The sequence below is a fragment of the Athene cunicularia genome (assembly GCF_003259725.1).
Source record: "Athene cunicularia isolate RWA chromosome 2 unlocalized genomic scaffold, athCun1 chr2_part1, whole genome shotgun sequence".
NCBI lineage: Eukaryota > Metazoa > Chordata > Aves > Strigiformes > Strigidae > Athene > Athene cunicularia.
This window is the reverse complement of record NW_020799095.1, coordinates 88,527,893-88,553,730: the sequence shown is the minus strand read 5'-3', so window position 1 is coordinate 88,553,730 and position 25,838 is coordinate 88,527,893. Positions and strand designations below refer to the sequence as shown.

At 37.7% G+C, this 25,838-nt stretch overlaps 1 protein-coding gene across 1 annotated transcript in view; it reads right to left on the bottom strand.

Moving 5' to 3' along the window:
- ERP44 (endoplasmic reticulum protein 44) overlaps positions 1-25,594 on the bottom strand; it is a 52,773-nt gene extending 27,179 nt beyond the window's left edge. The window contains exons 1-4 of the mRNA XM_026841869.1: positions 25,508-25,594; positions 7,092-7,164; positions 5,238-5,277; positions 1,973-2,088 (exon numbers count right to left, since the gene is read on the bottom strand). Coding sequence (XP_026697670.1) covers positions 1,973-2,072 — 100 coding nt within the window. The 5' untranslated portion in view covers positions 2,073-2,088; positions 5,238-5,277; positions 7,092-7,164; positions 25,508-25,594. The remainder of the gene's footprint in view (positions 1-1,972; positions 2,089-5,237; positions 5,278-7,091; positions 7,165-25,507) is intronic.
- Positions 25,595-25,838: the final 244 nt, after the last annotated feature.

Below are 25,838 nucleotides of genomic sequence, written 5' to 3'. Positions count from 1 at the left end.
CCCCCCCCCCCACTCAAACAGAAAACTCCCACCCAAACAAAACAAACTACCAAAACCAATAACATCCCCTCCCCCCAAGCCAAAAATACCCCCACCAACCAAAAAAACCCCAAACCTCTAGATTCCAGAAGAGGCTGTTCAAGAAGGAGTTAGGAAAACATTCACTTAACAGAGACAACGTTCTAATGAGAGACAAAAAAATACTATAAAAGTCAAGGAGACTAAAGCATATCTTGTGAAGCAAGACACTAAGTACAGCCATGCCTCTCCATTCTGCTGCTGCTCTAGAAATCCTGCATGCAGTTACAGAAGTGCACTGTTCTACACAGTATTCAAGGCACCAGATCTGCTCAGAGAAGGAGATTCTACAAGCACGTGTCTAAGGTAACTAACTGCTCTTAAAGTACACCTATGTGCAAACTTTTTTATCAATTCCCAAACACATCCCTACCACTCCAAGTTAGGAAGGAAGCTGAATGCTTCAAAGCTGCTCACATACCCTGGGTGAATACTGTCATGTCTCTTTTCCAGCTAAGGCTATAAAGGGGATCCTCTATCTCAGTGATTCAAAGACTTAATCCCAGAGGCATTTAAGTTTGTAATGTGGTCATGAACTGGTTTTACGGATCTTTGGAAAGACGTAAATCAATATCCTTGGCCACTCCTGACACTTGGAAGAATCAGCTTATTTTATATTTCAGATACTGAGTTGATACTGTTTGCTCCCTTCAAAGTTGGTTGGTTTTTTTTTGTTTTGGTGTTTTTTTAATGCTTGAGATCTCTATCAAAATCACACAACAGGTGCTCTTCGTGTCGGACAACTACATGCATGCACACAAAATCAGAGCACAAAATGGTGTCAGTGGAAGATGCTCAAGTGGATTTACTGACTGTTAAATCTGCAAGTAAGAACAAGACACTTCAGGACAAGAACTCTCATGACAGGGAAAAATCCTCTCTAACAAAAAAAATTAGATTGTCAAAATGGAAAGAAAAATGTAAATGAAATGTTACTTTTCATAGATATGTACTGACCTTTTTCCTGTCCTATAAAGTTCTCTCTTTAGAGGTTTTGTAACAGCACTAAAACACAACCATTAGGTCAATGGGAAGTCTCAGGGATACACTGCAGATACAAATTAATAACTCTGTACAGTGATTCCTCACATTTCCAAGTGTAACTCTTCTTATAAATGAACAGTTTTGTAGAGTCCAAGTACTATAACCAGTATTGATTAGAACTGAATTTCTGCTGTTAGTATTCTTTGGGAATCACAAGCCACTGTAAAAAAGTTATGCCTGCAAATGTTGTTTTTTCAGAAGCATAAAACAATACAGCTGATCCTATAACTACAAAAAGCACCAGAATAAATATCTCAGTGCTATCCATTTGTATTTCAATGCACAGCAGATGTTCCTTACATTTTACTTATTATGAGATTAAAAAATCACTTCAGGGATTAATACCAGCATAAAATGAGTAAGTTTTGATATATCATTTTCATATATTTCTGGGCACAGGGAAAACCCAAACAGGCAACTATTTGTTGACATGTGTACAAACAGCAAAGCAGAAAAGCTTGATCCCTTCCTGGCTGTACAAAAGGCAACTTACAGTCCACCATGACACGTAGAGGGAAGGAAGACCTGAGCAAAACATAATCTTGAGGCTGACAATGGAAGGTTACTCCTTCCTCTTCGCAGTCATGAAGCCCTGCACAATTTGCTACACTAGTGCTTCATGACAACTTAACAAGCCAATTCAGTTTATAATCCCAGACCTTTTTTCCACATTAAATGAGACAGGCTGAACTGATACAAATGCATGTTTATGGATGCAATGTGAAGCAACACTAGAGACTGCCCTGACGAATTTGGAAGAAGAGGTTCACTGATGTATACAAGCAACTCAGGGCTAAATGATGGGGCAGGTACAGCTACACCAGAAAAAACAAAATTGGGATTTACTTACAATGCTGATCACAGTCTACTCTAGCAAACACCACTTGATTCTTATCTGGATATTCTTCCTTAATTACGTTAGAAGCTTCCTCAAAAATAGGATGCAGCATTTGGCTGAAGCGGCACCTGTGGATAGAACACAAAATCGTAACTTCAAAACATTAATTTGAAATATTTTAATTGATGACTCAGCAAATATTTCAATCTTTTTCCTTCAGAGATAAAAAAAAGAATGAAAAGCTACTGGAAAAGCATCTATTTGTAATCATCCTAGTAACTGACTGGATAAAAACAGGTTCAAAATTAACTTGGATAATTCAGGTGGGGGAAAAAAAAAGTTCTAAAAGCATATACAGTTCAAGATGTGCCCCCTGCTTTATCTGCTTAAGAAACACCACTAATCAATTATAAGCCTTTAGGAGTATATTCTATTCAGAAAATCTGTTCTTCATTTTTTCTACCTGTATTATCCCCGGGGAAGTAATTTTAAAAATATAGTAAGAGAAGTTACATGGATTGTTAAGATTCAAATATTCACCATCACCTTCAAGAAATAATCACAGAGATAACTTTATAAGGGTCAACAATAGAAGTTACAAGTATTGCTTATTATATTATTGCTCAAGTTTGGTAGAAAATGAACAGACTGCTATTACAGCACTGAACAAAGAGAATCCCACGAGTCCCTTCTTCCAGTCATGTCAGATTGTGAAGCAAATATTCTCTTTCTGCCCATGGAAAAGGCTGTAGGACTGTAAAGATGCTTTGGTGGCTTTGGGGAGCTTAGGGTAACACTAGTGCACAAGCCCATTATTAGTAAATGTCAATACATTTATTTTATATTCTGTTCTTGTAAACACATGGCAGAATTTTAAATTGAAGACGTATAATGGCACTGTGGAAGTTGTTAGAATGAGACCTCATGGATCAGACTTGCAATAAAAGAGCCTGCACTGAAGACCTGCTTAAACTTAACAGTGATATTCTGAGGATGCTGTTATGACTGCAACAGCAAACATTCAAGTGAAGAGGCAGGTTTTGCTCTCAAAATACAAACAGGTCTTAAGGCCATTTTCTGAAAGAAACCTGACTCTGGCACCAGATTATACATTGTACAAATATACATTTACATAGCATGTATATATTACATATATGGCTTATTACATATGGCTTCCTTGTCCCTTGTTCTTCTCCACCCTGACAGCAGAATATCTACACCAATGAAACTAATCTGTTCCCTTTCAAAGGCCATGTTACATCATAGGCTGGCAGTATGCTATATTAAGGGGATACTACTGAATGACTACAGGTAATGATCATAAGGCTGTAATGTGTTAAAATTACGGCCTACTATAATGTGAATCAACTTGCAAAGTATATGAAAATCTTTACATTCAAAGCAAATCTTTTCTACAGAGCATTTGATAATAGTGAGGAGTTGGAGAAAGAGCTGTGCTAGTAAGGTCCTAAAACAGGATGCTTGTTACCTTGCTACATTATTTTAAAATACTGGCCTCTTCTCTTTATTACAGAAGTATCAGAACATGGATTTTTAACTTCCTGCGGTTTGTCTTTTACAAAATCTAAAAATGATTTTTCAATGGCAACATAGACCCCAAATTTCAGTGTTTTAAATTTATTCTCCATAGATTTGCTTTCCTTGGTTATCTTTAATAAAATGTTTTTAAGTAGATCATGATCCATCTGCAGATCGCAAACTAAAACCAAGTATCTAAAGTTTCATTTATTTACAAAACAGCCTTTATAGCATAATTCTGCACAGAACAGGTAAGAGATCAGACGTAGTTTCTTACTTAACTCATCACTTCACTGTCCTATTGTAATAAAGACAGACATTTCAAACAACTTATTTTGTAAATAAATGTAATCTCTCAAGAAAAATTATATTGGTTTAAATGTATCAATTTAGTCTGGGGTAGCAAATGAACAGATGCAAACCAGTGGAACATAAAAATTGTCTATAAAATGACAGAGGTATATACGAAGTTATTAAACTGATTTAGATTGGTATAATGCCTATCTTCACGCAAAGTTTAAATGAAAGCATTCAAAACATCTTTACTGAGAATTTAATTCTATATGAAAAGACTGAGTATGAATTTTTCAAAATCACTTTTATAAACAATTAAAATTAGCCTGCTGCTAGTTGAACAATTACTAGTAAAGGCAAAGTGTAAATTTTTCATGTAAACCCGTGTGCTTGATACTTCAAGGCCATACAAACCTACAGTCTTACGACATATAGTGGGATGTGAAAGAGGTCAGAGGAGTCAGATACCTAATCACCTACACAACCTTTGATTCTGAAAGGCCAGTGTTTTATGCTCACAAAGCAAAACAGCAGAGAAGAATATTTAAAGTGTAGTACCTCGGTTTACGTATTGCTTTACATTATAAAGCTATTTACATCCCAGATTAATCAAGGAAGACAGAAAAATTTTTATTTTTCTAACCTCATTTTCTATATTAAATTGCATGTTAAATTTTATCTTCTCTGAATACCTTTCTAGTTTCTTCAATGCTAAAGATTCTTTTGAAATTATTAAAGGTGGAGCAGAACAGAACTTTTAAAATTACTTCTTACACAACAACAACAAAAAAGGTATATGATGCTTAAATTGATTCCAACAGTGATTTTCTATGCAAGTTTAAAAAAAAAGGGGCAAGTAAACGTTCCCTCTAAGTATGCCTTTCACAGTGTCTAATCAGTCTGGCCACCCCAAATTCTCTTCTTTTCCAGTTGCTCAGATTTCATCCCTCAATTATAATTTCTCTAGTTCTCCACTCGGAAGGTCATCAAGATTAGAGAAGACATTGATTTTTTAAAGTAATTTCGAGCCTTTTTCTTTCTAGCACACATGCATGGGACCATCAAAGAAGAAAACAGAAAAACTTAATATTTTGGACTTTCCTATGTTAAGGAGCAAAAAACTTAATGAAACCTGAGTTTCTAAGATGGAAAAAAAAAAGTAAAAATCAATTACATAGCATATTCCATACTACTGTAGAATATTCCATACTACATTCCATATTCCATACTACTGTAGAAGCCTCTTCCCCCTGACAGGAGTACTGAATGAAACAGAAGAGAACAGAAGAGTAGTAGGGGTAGTAAACAGGATATAAAACCACCCCAAAACAGGAACGAACTAGTTTGAAAGCAACATACCACTGTATTTTCAATCAGAAAACTATAGCCAAAACACAGTTTTCGAAAGACAGAAGTTTAAACATAGAAAAATACTTTAACTTACCAATCAGCATAAAAATTAACTAAAGCAACATCTGCATTGTCTGAGAAGAAAAAGAAAAAACCCAATGTCACATTATGAAGCAAATGTCTTAGTGCTTTTATCTAAGATTATAAAAATACTCACAGAACCTACAAAAGCAAATATTTCTAGATTATTCAGCGTACAACTTAGTCTGCTAGAAAACTGGTAGGATAAATCTTATCTGAAATATAATCTATATCAAATGGGAAAGTGATGAAAGAGGCCTTCAGTCAAGTATTTTATTGACTTTATTGATATATTAGACATTAAAAATGTCAATAGTTAAGGTATTAAGACACAAAAGAAGTAATTAAGTGACACATGAGACAAAAAGTAATTCTGGATTTAAAATTAAGGCACTCAAAGCCAGAAGTTGTACTCTACTATTAACCTTTTAAGCATTATCTAGATTATTCATAAGTGTTATAAAAACACTTAAAAGATGAAATATTTTGGGGTTAGAAGAATGACCAACATGCAGCCTGGCTGTTCAGCTTGCTCTGGTACCTGCCTTATTTGCTAAGAAGCTTGATACCAAGACAAATGGTAGCAGAGAAATCTTCAGTTTCCAGAAAAGAGAAATGCTATGGAACGCTTGAAAAAAAATGCAGTACTATAGGGATATATGAGATAAGGTAGTGAAACAATGCTCCCATACATTTTTTTTTCACATACAGAAAAAAATAGCAAAATATATCAAAACTAGGAGGATACATCTCCTGCCCAGAAATAAATAGTGATCTCACACAATATAGCAACCACACTGTAAATTGATTTTTATTAGTAGTAGTGGCCTAGACACACTGAAAAAACCTTGAAATAAATACTAAAACTATAGAATATCAAGGATAGCCTTATAGAGCAGAAATGTTGCTAGACAGATTTGCACTATTGACAAAGATATGAAGCAGTTACAGGTGAATATTAAGATGTTGGAAGCCTGGAAAAGGCGACTCTCAAGAAGGCTGAGAAAAACTAGTTTTGATAAAAATTAGGGCATTAAGATTTTCCTTATCAGCAAGGAATGCAAGCAGTAAACTGGAAATTAACAAGCACAAAGAAATTCAGGGTTACCTCCAAGGCATAAAGTATTTACTGAAAGTAACTGGATAAATGTAAGAAGTACTTACACTTGACATATACTTCTCTTTTGTGAATAACATTTTACAAAAGGATTTTATATTTACCACTGTATAAAAGGTATTTACAAACAGATCTTGTAGCACCTAATCATACATATAGTACACAAAGCAATCCTGCAATAGGTGGATTCCAGTAGACTTAAATAAAAGTATACAAAGATTTTTTTTTTCCCCTCAATGTATGTGAAACAATGTACCAACTTTTGTCCTGTGAAGTCAACCAGATACAGGCAAACTGCATACTTTTCAGACAAGGAACACACATCTGTTTAATTTATGAGTCTCCTTTCTATGAGCCACCAGAATCAGGACAACACTTAATCTGAGGAAAAGTGTAACTGAAGAAGCAAGATACATAAGGCCCATCACCGTGGGTTTTGGTTGCTGCTGGGTTTTTGGGAGCTTTTAAAATGCTCTTTGGTTATGTAATCAAGCATTCCCATCTGCCAACAAGGTACCAGGTATTTTTCTTAAGACACTTCAAATCCTCACTGAGACTACAACGAAGTAATTTGCTAGGCAGTATGTTAGCTTAGACATCCAATTTTGATCACAAGCACCTAATACTTCTATGCCGATTGCAATTCATATTTTCAAAGCTGGAGTATGTATATTCATTTCGTTAACACTGCAAGATTCACACAGATAAGTGACGGTATAAGTACAAAGAAAAAAACAAACAAGTACTCACTTAAAATGTCATCTATATTTCCACTATCTAGACTTGTTATTTCACTTCTTGTTGGATTAAAAAGCCAAGACACCTAAAAAGAGAAAGCAAACCAGTAAGGTATGTGAAGTTTCAGCAATACTAACATATCTATGATTTTAAATGCTGCAGTTCAAAAGAGAAGTAAGAGAAGTAGAGAACACTAAAAGCATTGTAAATCAGTCAACACATTTCAGATGACAGCAGTACTACAAATAAAGACTATTTACAGATATAACATACTTTCATATTTAAAGCAAAATTGGCTACCTCTTCATATGATTTTCTATTATGTTGGCAGAAACGTTTCAGGTAAGTTTTGCACCTTTAAGAATAACTTCTATTCATAAATTCACTTTGAAGGAAGAAATGAAACCACATTTTAGCTACTTAACAACCTCATACAGCTCAGAAGTGCATAGGCACGGAGGTTTCACCCAGAGACAAGTAATTCTTTCCGCCACAGTGCTTGTCTGACTAAAAAGTTTCTCATTAGGCAAAGCTTGCAATTGCCTCCATTTTTATTGCTGTTTTAGAAAACAGTTTCAGTATATCTAACTCAACTAGCTATAGTCTTATATCTCCTTCTATACTTTTTCTTGACACTACCTCAGTCCCAGCATGTGATCAGCATATGAGACTATAAAAACCGAGACATGTCAGACAGATCATTCAATTACAGAGAAACACACATATTACTCTTAATGCAACTATCACAGCAACACACAGTTTTATGGTAAAGCACTCTCATATTCACTACAACAGGTTCAGTTCTTTTACCTCAAAATACAGTGGGGGAAAAGTGGATAGATTTGCTGTTCTATCCCAGGTGAGAGGGATATCAGTGATTCACACTTATTTTTGCTTTGAGAGACATAAGCAAGAAAGTTTTTGAGCACCACAATACAGATTCTGGTCTGGGACATGAATGTTTCCATCCTGAGCAAGCTGGTCAAAGTCAGCACTGCTCTAAGCAGGGCCAGGGCTCAGACCAGACCCTCTGAGATGCCTTCCAGCCTCATTTTCCATGATTCTATGGTTCTACTCAGTTTCCATGATTCAGCTGACAGAGATGGCAGGAAAGGAAAAGAAAGGTTTCTGGTATACAACTGAGAGGAACGCACAGGTCAAGGAGCCAGATAGAAACAAGTGATTCCAAATGATACCTGAAGAATTAGTCCTCGCACTGAGATGCTGTGCCACATGACATACATACTACTGATGTTCTCAGAGCCTTAGTTTACTCCTTGCAGCTGCAAAGAAAATCTGCCTGTGGCTGGAGAGGCAGAGGTGACAGCTGCTTTTACCAAGGACACCAAGGAGAAGTTTAGCTGGAAGCTTAAAGAGCATCCAAATAATGTGATGTAAGCAGCTGGATACAAGGATCACTGTTATTTATGGAAGAGCTTGAGACCTCTCTTGAACCTATACTAAAATCATGACTACAGGCAGGAAGCTCCCAGGGCGCACCTGCTTTTGACATTGTTAACAATTTATCAAAAGACTAATTCAATGTCAAACATCAGGTTTTCTAACATTTGTTGCAAGTGTGTATCAAATAATTGGCCTCAAAATAAATAGCCAAGCTTTCATTATGGTCAGCTTCGAAAACTGTCGGAGACTTCTGTGAGACACTGTCAACAGCTCCCAAACTGTCACTGTAAATTGCACGCAGGTGAGATTTGCAGCAATCATTTTCAACTCCTTATGATTTATGGATCCTTAAACACTTCTCAGTGAAGATACTAAACCTTTCATATGTTCCATACAGAAGCTGCTGGGTAGCATATACACTCCATCTTACACTGCAGGCTGTAAACACATCAGCTGTTGTAATACAAAATATGTACCAGTGTTTCTCACCTGGTAACTGGACAAGATACTTATGTAAGTCTAAGATCTGTGGTGGAGTTTGCACAACCTTCCTGTTGCACTTAAAACTGCCCAACACAAATGTCTTTGAACTGTGGTTTTAAAATGACTGTAGAGAAACAAAACTAATGGTTGAACTGTAAGCTCCATAGTCGAAACTAACTGCATAATGACATGGTTTGTCAGAAAAAAAAAAGTGACTAAGCAAGCTATGCAATGCACAAGTTACAGCAGGCCAGTACTGGGGAAGTTCCTTTGAAGATGCTGGTGTGCTGCCTGCTGAACAGCAAAAAGGGAAGACTCTGCCTTCAGTCTTTGCAGAGAGAACATACATATATGGACCCTGGTCAACATCAGTCAAATTACCCCCAGATGAGTGACAGCTGATGGCAACCATCAGTGCAGATACCTCCCCATCACTCCTTGAGCAGTGTATGGGATGACAAATTCCATGGTGTTGCTATGGGGAGGTGCTGGTACTAGTAGTTAAATTTGTAGTAATGGGTCAGTTAAGCATGTGAATGAGCTGGCATGGTTTTTGTTAGTACACACATGCTGTCTTGTTTCAAGCATTAGGTTAGATGTAATGTGTACAACTGAGGCAGTAACTGATTAACAACTACTGTTGGAATATTGCTCTAAGCAATAAAGAACAGTATAACTCAACATTCATTCAGCTGGCCATCATCCGATCCTACCACAGGTGATTTTGCATACTCATCTATGTTCCAAGGCTTCAGCTGCCCCGCAAGGTCTCAGGAGCCTCTAATTGTACCCTTAAAGACCACAGTTACTTATCCTGCTTATAATCTTGAACAATGCTTGTTTACACAGAAAATCCACGCAAACCTCTAGAAAGGAGGAACTTTTTAGCTGCTGCACACAGCTCTGCATCAGCATTCATACTTGGAAAGAATTTCCTCAGTAGGTCTTGGTGAAACTGTTTTCACAGGAGCTCAACAGTTTGTATTGTCTAAACATACTGAACAGGTAAGATATCAATTTCTTAAATCCACATGGCTTTTTCTAATACAATTTTACAGCAACAACACAAATATTGCCTAACAGGATAAATTAAACATAACCTAGATAAGCATATTATTTGCAATGGGGAAATAGGTTGTGTTATTCAGCAGATATACTTAAATATATCAGGAACTGTAGCTGCATTGCTAGATTACACCTTAACTTGTAATGCAAACATTTAACTGCAAAATCAAAGCACAAGGCTTACTAACCAATAAAACCCTCTTCTAGACTGTGCTATATGTGGAGAAAGCAAATTAAAACTAATACTTCTTTATAGCATGAATAAAATTTTTGACTGCTTTCTTAACTCTTGTTGTGTAAAAATGTGGTGCAAGCTGCATGTACTGAAACACAGACTCCAAATGTCTTCATGTATTGAAGGTGAAAATTAAATTAAGCTGTATATCCTATTGCCCCTTTATATTAAACAGTAGTGGAAAAATACTGAGATTAAGAATGTCCTTCCCCAGAAGTTACACAAAACCTGAGATAACTGAAATACTTTTCTTACAAGAAGTATGACTTTTTTTGTCAAACTATATTCATAATCACATTCTTAAACGTGTTATACTGACTAAGTAATTGTGGGTGCCAAAATCTTCATAGATAGAAAGATTCAGGGGGAAAAAAAAGCATTCCTTGAAGAAATGTCAATAAATATGCAAGACCCACTTCAGCTGAACCTTTCATAAAGGTATAATGCCTGTAAGGAAGAAAACGCATCCTTTTGACCCGGTAATCTTGCTGTCCCATGAGAGGCAAGAGAGTTTCTGATATTACAAGTATTAATATTTAACATGAAGGAATAAAAATTCTTATTTAAATTGCTAAGAAGCTACACTGTTTTGAGAATATTTTCTGACCTTTGATGAGGCCTGCGCTTGATACCCACAGGCAGAAAACAAGATATTTTTAAGGAAATAATTTCTGAATGTCAGCTATACACTTTATAAAACAGGTATTGAACATATGTTCTGAAAAACATACTGGCAGAATTTTTTTACTTTTAAATGCAAACTTTGCATTCCACTGGCCTACATGAGAAGGAGACGTGGACGACTATTCATATTTTTAACTGGGGAAAAAAAAAAAATTTCCAGCTGACTTCACAAGATAGCTACAAACACACTGAAAAAAGCATCTTGCAGAAATAATTCAAAAGGAAAATTGGCTATGTAAGTACATCTGAAAACAACTGAGATTGCTGCCTTTATATGGGATACAATTAGCTATATTTTTGTATTTGTATTTTTTTAAATGCTTGAACTACTAAAATCTGAAGGTAAAACTAAGTAGTTATGAAAGAAAAAGATTTAAAAAGTAAGGTATAACAATAAAATACTGAATTTTTGTGTGTGAAACTTCACAAGTCAGATAAGTGTGTTTATCATCTACTCACAATCATTTAACACTATAGAAAAATGACAAAACAAACATTAGAATAAACCAAATGAATGCAGAACACCTTACACACTTGCAGAACAAATTGCTGAGGGGAAAAAGTCAGGAACTGAAGAACACATTCATAAAGATAAAATTTAGCTCATATGGGGGTAGGGAAGAAGAGATGGCACATGTATTTTTACTCTTCTGGACCTCAGAAACACTGTCAAATAAAGCAGGAATATACTAGCTTAGGTTCTTGATCATGTTTTTACTAGAAGATTTAAATACTACAGAAATCCTAGTATTTCTGATCCAGTTTTGATCCTCACTTGAAGTTAGCAAATGACTCAGCCACTTCTGCGAAGGGACCAGTACTAGTCCCTTCTGAGAAGTAACTACAAATTAGCTGACATTTCAGATTTTTTGTAATGAAAGACCTCAAAGCACTGCCTGAAAAACAACATTATCCTCCTCTGACATGTGGCACAAGGCTACGCAAGCAGCCTTACACAAAACAAAATGTCTGGACAAAACCCATTCCATTCACCCCCAATGGTAGACCTCTGCCAGGCTACATATCTGTTTTCCAAAGAGGAAGTAAAAGCGCACCCAATTTCAACTCATCTCCTGCTGACAGTGTTGCTGTTCAATTGCCACTCCACACATACAATTAATAGAGCCCACTGGTTATTCAGGAGATTTAGGTCAGCCTTCTATCAATTTACTCTTACCAGTTGGTGCTGTTAGTTCTCTAATTGCTAATTGGACAGAAAAAACAGGCCTATAGGTTTATTAGTGGCATTTCTTTTACAAGTTTCTCATACTTTGCACAGCACTTTCTTGCAGAAGAGTTTAACTGTGCACATTTTCACGTCTTTATTTTTTAATTCACATAATGCAATAGAGGTCCTCCTTTCCTGAGGAAACTATTTGAAGAATACAGAAAATCTATTCTTGGAGCATTAGGATTTCTAATTAGTACTACACCTGCAAGGCAGTCAACAAGAACAGCCTTCATTTTCATTTGCCAAACTTTCCATTTACCTTCTCCTGCTGGGAAGTCCTAAAGGCACACAACTAAACCATCTTTCTCCTCTACCACAAATTTATTTTACGTTTGGCAACCAGCTCTAGCCCACATTAATCCAGACTGACATGTCGAAGTTACTACCTGAAGTCCAAGCCCCACAGGACTCTGCGGCTGACTTTCAGTCCCCAAATACCTTTTTCTTTATGCATGCCACTAATGTGCTGCTGCTCTGAGGTCTGCATTAAACTCCTGGACAACAGGAAGCCGACGGGTTTACAGCCTGCTGTAGGATGATACAAATTGAAAGCAATCCCAGGAGACAGCAATGCCGAAGCTGACAGACATTGTAAGAGCCTCTGAAGTTTGGCTTCAGAACCATCCGTCAGGAGCACCTCACTGGCGGCGTTCCCAGAAGCCCTATAATGAACCACAAAGTTCAGAGCAGAGAGAGATAACACTAAATAGAAAATGGTGGGGGAAAAATAAAAGAAGAACATTATTCATCCTCTCAGTGAGAGCAGATCGACTTAACTGTCACCACTTGATTCTAGACTATGCCTGAACATTTTCATACAGACTAACTCATGCCATCCCTGTTGATTAAGCAGGGTTTTTATTAGTAATGTAAGCTACTTTCATTATAAGACTATGAGACAAACCTATATTAGTTTGAAATACTAATGATCACTTCTGAGCAATACTTAAGTTTTCAGAGCAATTTTTAAATTGGTACCAAAAATCTTTTTGCTATTATTTTTCACTCAAGAGCCATATCTTGAGTTTAATCAGGGAATTTTAAAACACTTAGAGGAAGTTATTGAAAATAAGTTTAAGGTTTGCAGTTACTAACTTAATGAAAACAGAGGTAAAAATCTAACTAAACTTAAATATGAATAACATATTAGAAAAGTAAACTTTTTTTTTAACCTTGATAGTTCAATTATATAATGATTTAGCCAAACAATGCTATAAGTGCAGAGCTAGGCAGAGAGACCATCATATTAAAAAGAGATAGCATGATTTTATTTCCTCCACATATCTTGTCATCTACTCCCATTTTAAGACTCTGACAGGAATACTTGGTATAGACACAATATTTTAATGGCCTGTTAACACTGAAGATTCCCAGAAAAATGGTTAAGTTAACCTCTCAACAGTTTGTGAACTATTATTAGAAGACATAAGATTTTAATTCAAAACGTCCACTGTAGAGATGAAAATTAAACCTCATTATCACAACATGCAGTTCAACGCGTTTCATTTTTTCCATAAAGCTATTAGTAGCAGAATCATGCACTCAAATACAATTTCAAAGATTAAGTCTCTGGGCACAAACTTATGGATCATTGTCTTTTATAGAAATACTTCAGTCAGGGCTCAAAAAATGACATGAGGCATGTCTAAAAAAATGTCAAAGATATAAGACCTGTAATTTATTTTCAGTTGAACTCTTTCTAATTTTTAGTTCTCTTGGCCTGGAGGGAAAGGGCAATCTCCAGCCAGGGCTATAATACACTGGCTTCCTTGTCTTAAACATCCACTTACTGGTAACTGAGTCCATATACCTACAAAAGATGTAAATAGTGTCTGAACAACAGTATTACTTCATGAATAATGTTTAGAGTGCTCCACATCCTCAGAAATATGAACCTACATTAAAGCCTATTTCACAGCTCTAAAGCCATGAATTCAACTCCTAAGGAAATTACTCAAAACTCTGAATCTTTAGATATTTTATTTACCAAGCTTCTTCCCTTACAGAAGAGGCTAGGATTCCTCTGCAAAAAAGAATAATCTGTACATGTTTTTAGGAAAAAACCCACAACCTCACGTTCTGATAACTCTTTCTCTCACACATCTACCAACTGCTCTTATTATTTGGATTAATCCTTACACAAGGATTCACTTTCAAGGAGGAATAAAGCATGTAAAATTCAAATGCAATCTCCAAAATGACTCACACCAAGTTAAACAGCTGTTGCTGTGTATGAAAGCCAGCATCCTGAAGTTTCTGAACTTGTTAAAGCTGTGATCCAGCAATATGAAATAAAGGGTAGCTTGGGTAATCTCTACATAGTGAGATTATTGTTCAACAAGACAAAAATGAACTTATTTCAAGCAAAAAGCTCAATTTCACCTACTCACTGTTTGCTGTTTATCTTTTTATTAACCATATAATCTATTTGCAATACTTAATACACTTTTGCTCTTCTGCTCCAAAACATCGAGTTATCTACTGCTTTGCGATATCAAGAAAGGTGGAAACTTTAAGCTAAGACGAGCCTGTTCAGTTTTACCTTTCAGGCTGAAACTTGTTTTAAAATAGGTATGGATTACCGAAACCAACTGCTCAAATGGAAAAATGAGGGCTATCATAAAAACGTATGACTAGTGTCATTTGATAGAAATACCTAAGAAGTGATTCAGATAAAACAGAATTGTAGCCTTGGAGAAATTTGTGTTTCACATATTTTCATCAGCAGTTAAAGTACCACAGTCTTGTGGCTGCAGAGGTACAGGATTCACACTGCTTTAAACTATGCAGCTGAGGCACTGGGTTAAAACCCCCCAGAAGTCATATAAGTGACCATTAGGCAAGCAAAATACTTAAGTGAAAAAAACAGCTAGGGTCATTCTCCTCACCCAGTCCACCCAAAGGGAAGCAAAACATACTGGTTTAACTGCTACTCTAAAGACAACATAAGGGAAGACAAGCAGACAAACCAGTCTCTGTTAACACTGTTTCAATTATACCATTCATATTAGTGTTGTTGCCTATTTGTACTTCCAAATAACAAAATGAGTTTGAAAGCATAGAAGCACAGCCAGCTTGATTTGGCTCATCCTTATTTGATGCTGAAGGCAATGACGATTAGATCTAAACAATGGAGCCACACTCCCAAGGCAGATCCACAAATGTACAGATGACAATTAGCAGTTCAAGTTATATTCTTACCCTCTTCCAGTTTTTGTATTACACAGTCATGATTCACCCTGCAATCAACTAACGCACATATGAATACGCACACAACCACCCCCATTTATTAACCTCAGATCTCGAACTTTTAGCAATAATTAATACTCCCAACATCACCAAGACACTCCTTGTGCTACATATTCTTTTTTCTTTCTTCAGCATGATTGAGCTGCCACATTTCTTCAAATTACTTCCAAAAATTTCAGCAGGAGGTTAAGGTTTTGTGCAACTATCAAAAGACAACTACAGTACTACAGCCATCTATAGCATACGAAGAATTTGTCCACACATTAAAACCATCTGAGATTCAGTCCTGTGTTGTTGATGCTCCTCCCTCTTTTTCTGATGAATCAAAAATGCAGAACACTACCTCAGAATTTATAAACTTTCTAAAATACAAGAGGGTTTTGTCCCCTCAGCTTCCCATTCCCTTAACATCAGAAGTCTGAACTTTAGAATAAATCCATTTAAACATCATCTAAATCTATGTTATTTTCTTTTCTTTATTCCCGGTAAATTTCTGATGCACACTCCACAAACTTCTATTCTACACATGGAAACTACCAATCATAGTGTATTAAAACTCACTGACAAAATGCCTTGCCTCAGTTTTTAGGTATTTATTATTTGTTACCTTAAATTGACATATGAGAGGATAAGATATAAGATCTTTTGAAATAAGCAGTACTAGAAATACTACTCCACAGCTGCATTCCAATTGACATTTGTTAACATTCCAATTTCCAATTGTTGGCATTGGAAAAATCTCCCAATTTAAATGAGGAAAAAAAGGATGCATTTTACAAGAAATCCGCTGGCTATCTTCTACAGAAGAGCACTCATTAAAGCAATACCGCCTGAATCTGAAGAGAAAAATTCACCTTTGAGACCACAGCTGCATGTAGCTTGAAGAATGAGTGGCTAATTTCAGACTGCATAAGAGCTATTTTCTTTCTACCCTAAACAGCTGCTAAGGGCCTGCACGTACACTATCAATCTATCCTGGATAACCCTGGACAGCAGAAGAGTAAATAATGCAGAGGATAGGACACATGCCACAGATATTTTGAAGTGCAAAAAAGAACATGATACAGAGATACCCTGTTGCTGCTTTACCTTCCCCAAGGAATATTAACACAGCTTCAGGCTGACTCCCACAAAAATATTCAAACAAGTATTCCAAACTGGTCCTAAAAATAATACTAACACATTCACATGGTGCAGCGCTTGAGCTAGTATCAGACACGTTGGCTCTGCAGTTAACCTTCCACGTAGCAAGCTTACTGTTCTCAACATAGAGGACTGCTGCAAGCAAAATTGTTACCAGAATCCTCAGCATGGTATCACAGCTATGTATTGGTTTATTTTAAAATAATGTTTAATAACTATGTAACACTAATTATATGTACATACATACACTGGTTTAGCAAAATCTACTGGCCTATGTTGACAGAAAAAATTAAAAAAAAGAAAAAGGGCTGCTCCCACCTGCAATTATAAATTCTTAAGCAAAGCAGTTTTAAATGTCATTCAAAGGTAATTCCTGAGAGGCCCACACCCTCGCTGAGCTCCCTTCACTAATTAAGGGATCATTAGTAGGAAAGAACCCCTAACTGTTCACCCCCTGCTCCACATACTATCTTAATTACCTTTGTGAAGCAACTAATTTGTCTTTCAGGCATTCTGTCCAAAATCCCAAGTGAATTGACTCAACAGGGAGAAGAAAAAAAAGTACTTTCATACACACATTTATGAAAATTCATCATTTTTATAACTGGCAAAGAATTTAGGGGCTAAGTGTTTCCAGCAAGATTTAAGAAAGAGGATTTTAATAAACTATAAGAGAGAAAAGTGATAGACAGTGACTAAAGGAACAAAAAGCTCTTCTTAGGATTACAAATGCGGATAAATCACTGAAAATCTTTCCCTTTGTGAAGCCTTTGAGGAAGTTAATTATATCATCACTTCATAATCACGACAGTTATGGGAAACAGCAAAACATTATCACAGCTGTTGTTTTCTTTTTTGAGACCATTGGAACAGGCACCTATTCCTTGCCTTTCAAAATACTTCCTTGCAGAGTTCCTAATGACCAAGTTCTCTCCATGTTTATGCCCATTGCCACACAAATCCACTTGGAGAAGAAACATAAGCTTTACTGCCAGTTAACTTACAAGAGAGATTTGCTTTTCTTCTCTCCACAAATCTATAAAAATAAATCCCCAAAAAACTGATGCCATTACAGACTTATTTTTGGATGCACCTCAATGAAGCACAATGGAAAACGGGCAAGAATCACTGATGTCAGGCAAGACAGAAGACATGCTGGCTGCAGAAAGTATACCAAGGAACCAGGTCATTTACTGTATTTGTACAGTTCTACCTTATGCTCAGGTTTCTGTATGATAAACACCATTTAGGATATAAAGTTTCAATGATTAAAAAAAATAATAAAATCAATGCCATAGAGAAGTGTCATCCTTTGAAACTGAATGCAGCAAACCATATACCTGCTATCTCCCCGTCAGTTAGCATATCCTTAATTCTGATTCCAAAGTGAAGCAGCTGGGAGATTCCAACACATCAGATGTTTTAACTTATATCTTCCAGGAAACAAGCCATTGAGACCTCCAGTGTTTCTCATCATCACCACTGATGATGAAACTTTCAGATATAAGTCACCAATGATTGAGGCTCAAACGAATTCCTGTCTATAATCCACCACAATACTTATTTTTTAATAGAAAACCATACCTTGCAGAACCCTGAAAAAAGTGACAAGAACTGAAGACACTCTGGTCTTAATAACAGTTCAGTCCACTCACAGAACGTGGCTCTAAAAGCCAAAAGGGCCCATGAGAACCTGTTGATCTTCAAGGACAACCTCCCCAAAGCACAAAACCAATCCACTCCACCGTGCAGAAAGTAGGTATGGCAGAAGACCTACATGGGTTGACAGAGACTTTCTGGATGAGGTTGGTTTTAGTCTTTTAAAAAAAGGAGTACACAGAAGGGATAGGTAAGAAAATAAATACTTGGTTGGAGTATAGAAACATTGTTTGAGGAAGCAGGATGAAATTAGAAAAGCCCAAGCTCAGCTAGATTTGAAACTAGAGAGGGATGTTAAGGGTAACACAGGTGGTTTCTACAGGTATGCTGGCAACAAAAAGAAGACTAAGGAAATTGTAGGCCTGCTGTTAAACTGGTAGGGGACATAGTGACAAAGGACATGGAAAAGGCTTAGAAACCCAATGTTGTCTTTGTCTGATTTTCTACTGATGAGGTCTGAGCCTAGAGTAGAGTACCAGGGAAGAGAAGCATTACTCATGAGTAGAAGACCAAGTTAGAAAGGTCTTAAGCAAGTTGGACATACACAGAGCCACAGAACCAGACAAAATGCATTTTCCTGCATCCCCTTCCAGAAGCCACCCTGTCCTGCATGGACAAATAAATCAATCTGACTGCTCTCTGTATAGTGAGATGATTAGCTCTGTGAGAGAAGGGTACTGAACATTGTTTGCCTTAACTTTAGCAAGCTTCTAAGACAGCATCTCAAAGTATCCTCAGACCTAAATCAGCGATATATGAACTGAACAAATGAACTATGAAGTGAGTGACACAGCAGCTGGACTACTGGGCTCAAAGGGTTGTAATTAAAGATACCATGTCCAGCTGGTCTCTTAATGGAGCTTCTCTAAATCAGTAAGGGGTGTAAGGTTTGTCTTTACTAATGACCAGAATGATACAACAGAGTGCCCCCTCAGCAAACTTCTTCAGGGTACTGAACTGAGGGAAATGGCTTATTATGCTAGAGGGGAGATCTGCTATTCAAAGAATGCTCAGCTGGCTCAAAAAAAATGACGTAACAGAAACCCCATGAAGTTCAATGAAGGCAAAGTCCTGCATCTCGGATGGAATAAACCCTATACAGGCTGGGAGCCAACTGGATAGAAAACAGCTTTGCAGAAAATGTCTTGGGGAGCAAGCTGAACAGGAGTCAGCAGCGCAACCCTTGCAGCAAAGACAACTGCATACTGGGCACAAATCAGCAAAAATGTGGCCAGCAGACCAAGAGAAGTGATTCTTCCCTTTCATTTGGCGCTTGTGGGAACACATCTGAAGGATTCTGTCCAGCTTTGGGATTGCCTGTATGAGACATTAACATATGGAAGTCCAGCAGATGGCTATGAAGATGAGTAGTGGCTGGGCAACAGGGCATACAAAGAGAGGCTGAGACTACCGCATTTGTTGAGCCTTAAGAAGGGGAGGCTATTACTGCTGTTACCAATGACCTAGTTGGAAGTTACAGAGAAGGCAGAGACAGACTCTTCACAAAGATGCATAACGATAGGACAAGTGGCAACAGACATAAACTGCAGCTCCAATAGATTTTTCAGATAAAACTTTCAATAAGGTTTTGATCAAACAGTAAAACAGGTGTCCAGAGAAGTTGTAGACCTTTCATTCCTGGAGATATTCAAGACTCAACTGGGCAAAACCCTGAGCAACTCCATCTAAGTTCGCCTTGCACTGAGCAGGGAATAAGACCTGATGACCTTTAGAGGGCCCTTCCCGTTTAAATGGCCAAACTTCCAGTGGCAGTCAAAAACAAAACTCTGCAACTTGACCCTATCAGGTAAATACAGTGAGGGTCTCAATACTCCTCTTCATTAAAGCTTTCTTATTGAAGCCAAACTAATATAGATGAAGAAACAGGTGGAAGGAAGAAACCCAAAACATTTACTGCAATAAAAACAGATGAACAGGAGATTTCCTGTGTTCACCAGAAACCTCATGCTGCATACACAATTCCTTGGGAACCAATTATTTGCTGAAGGTATGCATAGAGCACCTGCATTTTGATAACCACGTGCAGGAGTCTGTTCTCACTGCTTTACCTGTTTCAACTGATACATGGTTTAAGATACAGACTACTGCACTTGGCTTAGTGCCACTGCAGCCAACAAGATAGCATTTCTGTTCTATCAGCTACACAAAGGGCAGATCTTGTGGATCACTACCAAATTAAAGGCATATGTGCATGCGTGTGAAGGAGCTTCCAGGGTTGGTTCATTCCTAGAAGAGGCTTCAAGTAACAGGTGCTTATCTGGAGGGCACAGTACTGGAACTCTGCACACTTTAATGGCATGAATGGCTCTTAGCTTTAAAGGGTGTATTATCAGGATAGCTTCTCAGTAGTAGCATACATGAAAAAAAGGAAACAAAATGGAACTACTCTGCAATATACCTTGTGACTTTTTGTAATCACCAGAGCACAATTTAATATGATCAGGGTCCTACAGCTGGTTTGGAGAAATACAGCATCCTCAACTGGCAGTGAAAAAAATATCCTGAATTACTGTTGAGTATATCAATAGCTTTACAGAATAACTCTTAACAATGTAAAATGAAATACCAGAAAGCCAGTAGATGACAAAAAAAATGAAAGCTAATCAAACTTCTAAAATATCAGTTATGAACTTTTTCAAAAATTAGATTATATAAGCAGTTGACATTACAAACAGTTTTGAAAAAAAAAATTATGTATGTTTCTACAAATAGTTATCATGCTTCTGATGCACAAAGACATATCGGGGGAAAGAACTGCAAAGGCAAAACCCTCAGAAGGAAATCTGATCTCACTTGCTTTCCTAATTCTCTACAACGCACCTGCCCTCCTCTACTTCTCAGGGGATCTCTCTCCAGTTCAGAGTTTTGGAAGAAAACATTCCTTAGGCTTTGACATCTACACCCTATATTTCTTCTGCTTACATTCCCAAATGTTCCTATGTTCCTCCACTAAATCACTAGCAAACTCTTTCAAACAAGGGGAGACCGTGTGTGTGGGGAAAAAAAAAAAGAAAAAGATATTGCTAATGCATCCAAAACCACTCCATTATCAAAGCACCTATTACTTGAATAAATCTCTAGACTCTATTGAAGAGCATTTTTAAGAAGCTGTGGTATAAGATTTACAGCGTATTTCATATACTTGCTTTTCACGCAAGACAACTCCCTCCCTTCAAGCAAACAAAATATCTGGAAACTGTACAAGTGAGGCTTACAGAAGAGCCTGCAAGGTGAACATCTGGATCTCCTGAATAGCAGCATATAATCTTTCAAGTCTTTCAAAAGAAATAGGTCTGATTAAAACACAAGGGATAACTGCTGGGCATGTATAAGAATAGCCAGTGGTAATTCTGCTTTCCCAAGAAAAGGACTAGTCTCTCGCTTAAGAAAGCTGCCCTGTCAAAAAACCCAAAAGCAAATTATGGAGGAGAACAGTAAGGATATCAAAAGAAAAATCAAGGAGTGTGTTACCACAGAGTTCTTCAGCTGCCAGCAACAGGATCTCTGACACCCTACTGTCAATAACTCATTCAAACATTTTCCAGCACTGAGTCTTCTGTTTGAAGAATCAGTTCAGTTTCTCTTCTCTTTCCTCCTGAGCACTCCCAATAGGAATCTTTCCCATCACATGACACCACAAGAAGAATGCAATCCTTCTTCATAGCAAGAGTCTAAGCTTCCTCTACTCCCACCCACCTGTCCCCCCCTCCCAATTACTATTTCATTCTTAGAGGTCATGACAGATGATGGCCACCTCAGACCTCCCGTGCTACTCTTAGAGGGAACCCCTTCTGTTGCATAAGGCTCAGTGGCCTAAAATTTGTCTGTAACTACAATCTTTGACTAATGCTCAAGTTCAGAATATTACATTTTCAGCAGGATTCCCAACTATAAAATTTGTTGAATACATATTCAGGGAGAGGCAAATGCACAGAAATATGTTCTATACATAAAACATATAGAGTTCAACTTCTCTTTGGGCAACTTACTACAGCATTTAATATTAAAAGACATAATTTTATTTCGTTTTCCTTTCATTATTTGGGTATTTGGTGTCATATTAAGACATAAAAGGCAGTGCCAGTAAAACAAGAAACAGAAATATTACCCTACAGTATTTTTTCCAATTAAAAGTTTAATAAGAAATTCAAAAGTGCATTGACCAGTGCCTTTTCTAAGTTACTGCTCCTAACAGCTGCAACTGCATTGTTATATAAGTAGTATTTTGAAGTTTCACTAAAATTATAAAATGTTATAGTGCAAGACCAACTGTAACACTAAATATTATCTGGCAATGATAAATTGCAACTTCTAGAGAAGAGCATACATAGACAGTGGGGCTACTGAATCATAAATGGAACATACACGAGGTTTCCATAACAACCCCAAGTGAAGAGAAGCTACTAATTAGAAAACTAGGTAAGACTCAGAAAACACACCAACATTTCATGTTCTCAGAATAGGAAAGGACAAATACACTCTTCCAAACGTGTTGCCAAACATTAAGAAGTAGGTGTTCTGTTTGTCCATGACACCTTTCCAAAAAAGCTACAGAGAAAAGGTTTTAGTAGTGGTGTTTTGAAACCTAATAAATCTCCACAGACTGAAGTGCAAGAATTGGGAAATCCTTTTACAGTTATTTGAGGGAAAGGTTAAAAAAAACAACAAAACTCACAGAGAACTTCCCCCTTAATTTCTTTCACTATCAGTTGGTGGTTTCCTCTAGTCACATCTACTGCTCAGGGACACTGCCCATGAGCCTCCCAGTGAAATAGTGAGCAATATGACAAATGTCTTTCAAACATATGCAGAAGAAGCATGTGCAACAGAGTATCTTGTTCTAGAATTTTCTTTATAAGCAAGATATACACATCTACAAGTAGAGGCAAACATACAGAATGATTGGTTAGAGCAAAGCCAAAGAACCACACCTTGCCTTAGAGGAGATTGTGATGAGCCACTGTCCTGTCAGCATTTATTTCGCTGCCTTGGATTCTTCTTAAAGATCTGTTCCACCCAGTATTAAGCAACATACCAACATGGCAGAAACACCTTAATCTACAAGTACAGGGGGCCTCATGACATTAATGTGCATCTCTTATTCCAGTCTTGCTGTCAGCTGTAAATGATCCTCTACAGCCTGTGCTGTGTGCTGCTTATCCTTCCATTTGGTTCCAGTACTGCAGAGGCAGGGGTCATGCCAGCCTGTACTTCCCCCATCCTCCCTCCAGCCCCTTTTCGTCTTCCAGCAGCCCAGTACAATGACAGTACATGAGGTTGAGAAGTTGGAAGGGAAAAGGGTTGTGCTGGGACTGGTAGGTTTCCCTCTAATGCTCCGTGTGGCAATCTCCATCCTAGCAAGCCAACCTTCAGTGAGACCAGGGAGAATCATGGAGTGAGACTCAAAGCCCTTTAAAATTTTAGTGATCTCCTACTGTCAAACATCTTTAGACAAAATAACTTTTGATACTGAGTTGTATCTTTTCTTCCTTTTGAAGCATTTTAATTCCCCTTCTAGAAAAGCAATATTCTTACCCAAAATTCTGGAAAAGTAAATAATTTCTTTTAACTACATTGCTATTACTAAACAAGACCAGCATAGAAAACTGTTTTCACAGCTAAGTATCACTGCATTCTGTTTGAGGAACCATTGATGTAACACCAATAAGCTCACTTATCCACAAACTATGCCAACTGCCATGCTCAAAGAGGCTCTGCTAGATGGCACATCCAAAGGATGGAGAGCAGAGCACTTCCCAAATCTTACCAATCAAGATCATGGTTGCGTTGCTGGTCTTAAGTATTCGTGGCTGTCAGTAACAAGAAAAACAAATTATCAAAACTTTAAAGCCAATCTGGTACACGCTACTAGATTCTCTTAACATTATGACAAAAGAGTTTTTCATCTATTTTGAAGAAAAGGGATCCCTCCCATTCTCAGTCTGCTCAGGACAACTTTCCCAAAATTCTTTAACAAGTCTACTAAAAGGAATGATTCATTGGCCCAATCCAAGTATGTAAGTAGGCACCTTACAGCACAGGCCATGTCCGATACAATGCTGAAGAATTACACAGATAATATATTTTGTTTTTAAAAACAACCCTGATCTGTATTCTTCTTGAAGTTTTATGTATACAGTTCTTTTAAACCACATTAGAAATTAGTTTACGTGACCCATACACAAAGAAACAACAACTAAAACATGGAGAAATTTCAGATCTTGGCCACTTCCTATTTTGCAGTGGGCACACATAGCTCTAACTGATGCATATTAAATTTGCATTGATCAACCAACTGTACCAGGAAGAAAAATGGTTTAATTAACCCATGTCCACTTTTTCAAACTTGTACTTGCTCATTTAAATGACATTTTAAACCAGTACACACTCCTTGTTTTTGCTCATTGGAGTCTGTACTTAAAACAATGGTAAAAGCCAACCTAGCGCATAAGCAACATTCTTGTTGGTTTAATGCATAGATGTGACTGCAAAATACCAGGTTCTTCACTTTAGCCTCTCATACAGAGAGCTAACACGCTATAAATAGTCATCTATATATAAACATTTCAAATGTGTTTTTTCAAACCCTACCAATCACGTACATTTACTAAGCATGAAATTACAGGAAGTTTATGATAATTTAACCAGAGCTTATCCAGGTAGAAATGCACAATTCAAAGGGATAACAAGTGCTTGTTCTGTTCAATAAGTATTTGTCCTTACATTCCTATTAATTCATTCATTCATTAGTAGCTCTATTACTACATACACCCCTTTGGATCCCCAGAGCTCTGCCTACCTTTACCTCCAATTATGTCATCATTTTCTGGCCAGTTTTACTCTCCCAAATGTTTAAAATTGATTGATCAAGCACATTAGCATCTTAAGACCAAATCCTATTAAACTTATTCAAATAAGTCCCTTTTAGCTCTGCAGGTCACTTATGCTACGAAAGGCCCAGAATCTGGCCTAATACAGTTCTGGAAAAGTAAGAATCACTGCATCTGCCTGTTTAAAAAAAATAGATAAAGTATAACACAGATATCTTCACAAAACACATGCATCAGTGATTGAGTTTCTGTGCATGCAAAGAAGGAGATGACTTAGATCATGCAGGTAATGCCAGCCTGAAAAAACACTGCTGTGGTCTGACAACTAAAGATAAATGTGACAACGAAGCAAGACAGCTCAGGAACTTTTCCCGGCTTCGGTCGCTGAGCTCGGCCGGGGTTAGTTCACCGCAGGTGGGCTCACCGAAAGGGCGCTCAGGCAGCCCCGTCCTCGCCTCGGGAAGGGCGACTCGATCCCCCAAGTTTAAGGGCGGCAGCATAGAAACAAGGGCGAGAAGCGGACTCCGGAGAGACACCGTTACGGCGGCTCCCGCTCTCGCCCGAGGGGCTGCGCTGCCCCCCGGGTCCGCTCCCTCCCCTCGCCTTCACTCTTTGGTTCACTGAACGGGGAGGCGTGACGCCGGCCTACTCCGCGGAGGAGCCGGGGCCAGGCCCCACCGCCCGCCAGGCTAATGCCCCGGGCCCGCGGCGGCTCCCGAGCCTCGGCCCGGAGGGCGCAGAGCCCAAGCCCAGCC